A 5,667-nucleotide genomic window follows, 5' to 3' on the forward strand; every position below is an offset into this window, starting at 1 on the left:
TGCTCTGGATTTCGTTTTCATTTTCCCGATTTGTCCTCTTGAACGATTTAAGCAGCCTTGTTTGATTGTTCATTTTCATAAATCTGTCCAAAGATATTAACTCACAGTAGCTTGGATCTGAGCTTTTTTTGTTTGTTTGTTTGTTTCCTGCGTCTTTTTGTACAATTTTACTTCAATTTTGAGATTGATTTAGTAGAACCTTTGCTGTGTACAATGTGCTGAGATAGCTTAACTAATATAGCCTGTGATGTTTTTATTGTTCTAATCTGTAGGTGAAGTTTTGCGATTAGTTTGTGTTTGTGACATTCAGATTTACATGTGCAGAGTTGCTTCAGTTTGGTTATTCTGGAATTGATGGATCAGGTTTGTGTACTAGTTGTTTCGGTTCGTTGTCACTGTTTTACTCTTTGACGAGTCTTTTGGTTAAACATGCTCTTACTAATAATGCAGTACGAGAAAGTTGAGAAGATTGGTGAAGGTACTTACGGTGTGGTTTATAAGGCACGAGACAAAGTGACCAATGAGACTATAGCTTTGAAGAAGATCCGGCTTGAGCAGGAGGATGAAGGTGTACCTAGCACAGCTATTAGAGAAATCTCCCTCTTGAAAGAAATGCAGCACAGCAACATTGTCAAGTATGAAGTTGTTCGAAAACTAATTGTTGAAAACTGATTCAGCATGAGTCTGGTTTAACAATTTTGGTTACTTTTTTTTTGTTTTTTTAATTATGTTCACAGGTTGCAGGATGTAGTGCACAGCGAAAAGCGTTTGTATCTGGTCTTTGAGTATCTTGATTTAGATCTCAAAAAGCATATGGATTCAACTCCTGATTTCTCCAAGGATTTACATATGATCAAAGTGAGTGCTACACTTTAGGCATATTTATTTTATTTTTGTGCTTGATGCAGTTTTATGTGAAGCACTTTAACAAACCAGAAACCCCTTAAAGCACTGTCATATGAGCTATTTGGTTGCTCATGCTATCATAAATTTCCTTCTGGTCTTTTTAGTAATTCTACCTGTTACTGCATATTGGTGAAATCTAAGTTATGTTATGTCCTCCCAATGCGTTTTTTGTACTCAACACAAGCTGATTAGAGCTGTTCATTCATTCTCTGCAGACATATCTTTACCAGATTCTCCGTGGAATTGCGTATTGCCACTCTCACAGAGTTCTCCATCGTGATCTAAAGCCACAGAATTTGTTGATTGATCGCCGCACAAACTCCCTAAAGCTTGCAGATTTTGGACTGGCCAGAGCATTTGGTATCCCTGTCAGGACGTTTACTCATGAGGTGCCAAAGAGCTTAATTCTTGTTCATTTGTTTCTGTTATGAAATCTTTGGCATGGCTTCACATTTGCTTCATTCCTCAAGGGTAAAGAATCACTTAAGTATCTGATAAATGTGAATTCAGGACTAAGACATTTCAGATAGACGGATTCGAGATACCATAATAAGTTTCAGTGCTATATTCAGATTTTGACGTCTCTTCATGGTTATTCTCACAATTTGTGCGTTGTGTTCCTTCTAGGTGGTTACTCTCTGGTACCGAGCACCGGAGATACTCCTAGGATCTCATCAGTACTCTACACCCGTTGATATCTGGTCTGTGGGATGCATATTTGCTGAGATGATCAGCCAAAAGCCCTTATTTCCTGGAGACTCCGAGATTGATCAACTCTTCAAGATTTTCAGGTTTCATTACTAACTTGCTCAATCCAGTCATCTTCTAAATACTACAAGTCGAAAGAACTTGTCTGCAATGATATCACAAGGAATTCTGAAAACATTCTCATCTTGAAATGTAATTTTGGAGTACTCATGAACACAGAAATTCAAGTGTCAACTGATTATACATTATCACTGCCATGTTTTTTGTCTTCAACCAGAATCATGGGAACTCCATACGAGGATACGTGGGGTGGGGTAACTTCTCTGCCAGATTATAAATCTGCTTTCCCTAAGTGGAAACCAACGGTACTTCAAATTTCTTTGTTCATTTGTACATTTTGTTTCAGCAAACAAGAGTTCACGACACAATAATATTCTTGCCCTTATTTTATTTATTTTCGTATACCACAGGAGTTACAAACTTTTGTCCCCAATCTAGATCCCGATGGAATCGATCTCCTTTCTGTAAGTTCACTGACCATATACACACACATCTATATATTTTACTTCTGCTACATTAGAAACCTGTATGCTACATTAGAAACCTCTACTCAATCTTTAACCACTTGAGGTTTTAGTTGTCTTATAAAGTCATCGATAACAAAAAGCAGAGACATTGGGTTGGCTCCTTGTATATGCCACATCAAGCCAAAACCAAACTAGTCTTAGACATGAACAGTATTCAATAACCAGGATTCATGGAAGTCCTAGACCAAACCAAACCAAACTTGTGAAGCTCATGTGAAAGTAAAGAGGATGATAATAATATATCTCTATTTTAATTTGATTTGTTACAGAAAATGCTGATAATGGATCCGAGCAAAAGAATCAACGCAAGAGCCGCCCTGGAGCATGAATACTTCAAGGATCTTGGCGTCATGCCGTAGAAAGAGATAAAACCAGTAATCTCTCCTTCATTCTATATATAATTATCATGTTTCAAAATTAAGAACAATATTAATGGGTTTTGTTTATTCTTTCTCTGAGTTCATTTCCTACTTATATATCCTAGTACGAAAAAAAAAGAAGAAGATTTCGAGTGTGTGTTTTTTTTTTTACTTTTAAGCTTTTGAGATCATTTTCTTGTATCCTTTTGTTACCCAGAATATACTAGTCCCCCTCATATATGGTTTTTGTTTTGCAAAATTACCGTAATATGCAACTTCTTTCTGTATAGTAATAGTAGTGATTATCATCAGTTTGATAAAATATCACTTTTTCGCAGTTGTGACTTTTTTCATATACTTCTCGGGACAAAATGATATTTTCATGTAAATGTGCCAATAATCAAAACCTAAAAACTTAACAACAAAATAAAAAAATAAGACTAAGGTAATCTTTATAGCTGGACTAGGATTTGATAGAGATTAGAGGGTGGATAGTTTTGTTTAATCAGGATATGTAATTAAGGAGAAGAGAGGGTCCAATAAAATCAATTAGGTGAGACCAAAATTGACGAGTTGTATAACGGCGACAAAAAAATTTTGACGAGAAGAGAGCTGGTCAACACGTATTGGATAATTTGGATTACACATTTTACATTCAGTCTATTTTCGAATAAATAAAAATGTCAAATAATTAAATAGAATCTAATAAAAAAAGGTAGACAGATCATTACCCGATGATGACCATCTAAAAATGTTGACATAGTTGTTGAGTCGACACATTCATAAGTGGAAGCAGTAGGTCCACTTCAATCTGTATTACCATGATTTTTCGATATAGGCTTACTTGGTCTCAGCTGCTCTTTCATTGAGCAAGGAAGCACTGTTCTTCTTCGGAATAAGACATATATTTGGGTGAAACTACATTTCGAATGTAAAACGTTCTCCTAATCTAAAAGAGTTTTTAACAGGAACGTTAAAGATATGCAAATGCAATGATGGCAGATCATGAAATTAGGTGTTTGGAAACAAATTATATGTTTGTAATGGGGATTGCACAATACTAATAAATAAAATTTTGCGGGAAAAGAATTGAGCAAGTCCTTTATTAACGAAATGAGGTCGTCAATTACAAAGAGTGAGAGTTTGTCAGCTTACAGGCAAACTGACGACCAGAAAAATGACTATCTCAAAGATGGAAGCGAATTACAAAAGGCAATAAACTCTGTTTTCGATGTGAAGTATTGCTCTCTGGGTAATGTCCGAGAATCAGAATGAGGTTGTCAATAAATGTCTTGAGCTATTTATAGGTGAGTATAGAGTTAGGGCACTTTAGGGTTTTTGTCGTGAATTCCCGAGATTGCCCTCTGCGGAGTGTTAGTGACTTTCTCCCAATTATATCGGGCCAAAATAAAATTAATCTGTCTTGTTGGGTCGAGTGGCATATTGGGCGCAGCCCATGTCCAACAATAGTCCCCCCCTTAGTCCGGAGAGCGGCAGTTTTCTGCGATCAGCGGGCATGCTTGAATTGTCTGTAATATGTCTGCTCGGCACAGATTGTCTCGGGTTACTTGTGAGATTGCAGATGATCGGCGAGACTCCATAGTTGGAGATCGGCATGGCGCTGATGATGTGGAATTGTGCCGTGATGACTTGACTTCAAGTGGGTTTGACCGTTCTTGATGGGCGTCGTCGAGGATCGCCGCACGAGAGAGTGATCTAGGTGAGATCGGCAGATTTAGTGATTCTAAGGGGATCGAAGATCGGCCGATTTAGATAGGTTTTCAGAGAAATTGAGATGAGTTGAGCGGCAGTAATGAGCTTGGCGGTGAACTCGGCGAGATGAGCAGAGGTAATGAGCTCGGCGAGATGAGCAGAGATAATGAGCTCGGCGAGATAAGCGGAGGTAATGAGCTAGGCGGTGAGCTCGGGGAGATGAGCAGAGGTAATGAGCTAGGCGGTGAGCTCGGGAGATAAGCGGAGGTAATGAGCTAGGCGGTGAGCTCGGCGAGATGAGCGGAGGTAATGAGCTCGGCGAGATGAGCGGAGGCAACAAGGTCGGCGGTGATGGGCTCGGCGAGCAGCTTGACCGAGAGTTTGCTGTTGGTTGTCGCGGGATCGAGAATGGAGTAGCTGGTCACCGCGAGGTTGGCGGGTTGAGAGAGACTATGGTCGGCATGACGGATCTCGGAGGTCGGTGTGGCGTCGATGAGGTCGACACTTCTCATGAGGCTGTTTGTCGAGGCCCCCTCCTAGCTGGAGGTCGGCGAGATATTTGTGGAGTCGAGGTGAAGAGAGGTCGACGAGAGTGAGATTTAGGTCAGCGAAATTGAGATTAAGGTTGGCGCGAGCAGCTCCGTGGATGAGGTCAAGGTTGAGGTTGAGGTCAGCGGACAAGGATTGATGAGTTTTGAGGTTGGTTCTCGTGATGGTGGCAAAGCTGAGGTAGGCGGGACGCTGCACGATGCCCCAGAGGTCGGTAAATCCTCATTCCAGGTCGGCGCTTGTCCTATCGTCGGGGCGAGCTCCGAGGTCAGCTCCTAAGATTGGTGTTCATGTTGTGCGCTTGCATCCCACGTCCTCTCATGGGAGCGGCAAGAAAAGGTTTGATCGTCAATTTGAGGTTGGCACTTATGATAGTGCGGGAGAAGGTTAATAGGTCGGCAAGAGTGTGCAAGTAAGAACTTGGCTTATTCAAACTTGACCGCCTGCTAGCTGAATGCGAGACTGCGCTCGGCTTTTTTTCGTGCGGATTATTTCACCGCGACATCCATGTGGAACGCGTTATAAATCGTACACCTGGCCAGGGCGACAATGTAGAAGCTGGACACTCGTTAAGACAGACTTGTTCGAGAGAGCTTGGTTGTGATTAAATGTACTCTTGCGAGTGTAATTTTTATTTTTATGTTTTATTATAGTTGTGTCTTGTAAAAGGCTGCCTACATACCCTTGAAAAGGGCTCAAACCATTCGTAGTTCATTTTGCGAAGGAAGAGCTCGGTATGCCGAGCGTTCTTTTTTTTTTTTTTTTTTTTTTTTTTTTTTTTTTTTTTTTTTTTTTTTTTTTTTTTTTTTTTTTTTTTTTTTTTTTTTTTTTTTTTTTTTTTTTTT

The 5,667-nt window shown here is 39.9% G+C and overlaps 1 protein-coding gene across 1 annotated transcript in view; it reads left to right on the plus strand.

Annotated features, from left to right (window-relative positions):
* Positions 1-2,849, plus strand: part of LOC104780694 (cyclin-dependent kinase A-1-like) — a 3,327-nt gene extending 478 nt beyond the window's left edge. Inside the window, exons 2-9 of the mRNA XM_010505214.2 lie at positions 273-363; positions 451-635; positions 738-858; positions 1,122-1,295; positions 1,534-1,697; positions 1,892-1,979; positions 2,085-2,138; positions 2,471-2,849. Of these exons, the coding sequence (XP_010503516.1) occupies positions 355-363; positions 451-635; positions 738-858; positions 1,122-1,295; positions 1,534-1,697; positions 1,892-1,979; positions 2,085-2,138; positions 2,471-2,560 (885 nt within the window). The 5' untranslated portion in view covers positions 273-354 and the 3' untranslated portion in view covers positions 2,561-2,849. The remainder of the gene's footprint in view (positions 1-272; positions 364-450; positions 636-737; positions 859-1,121; positions 1,296-1,533; positions 1,698-1,891; positions 1,980-2,084; positions 2,139-2,470) is intronic.

The sequence above is a fragment of the Camelina sativa genome, chromosome 4 (genome assembly GCF_000633955.1).
Source record: "Camelina sativa cultivar DH55 chromosome 4, Cs, whole genome shotgun sequence".
In the NCBI taxonomy this organism is placed as follows: Eukaryota; Viridiplantae; Streptophyta; class Magnoliopsida; order Brassicales; family Brassicaceae; genus Camelina; species Camelina sativa.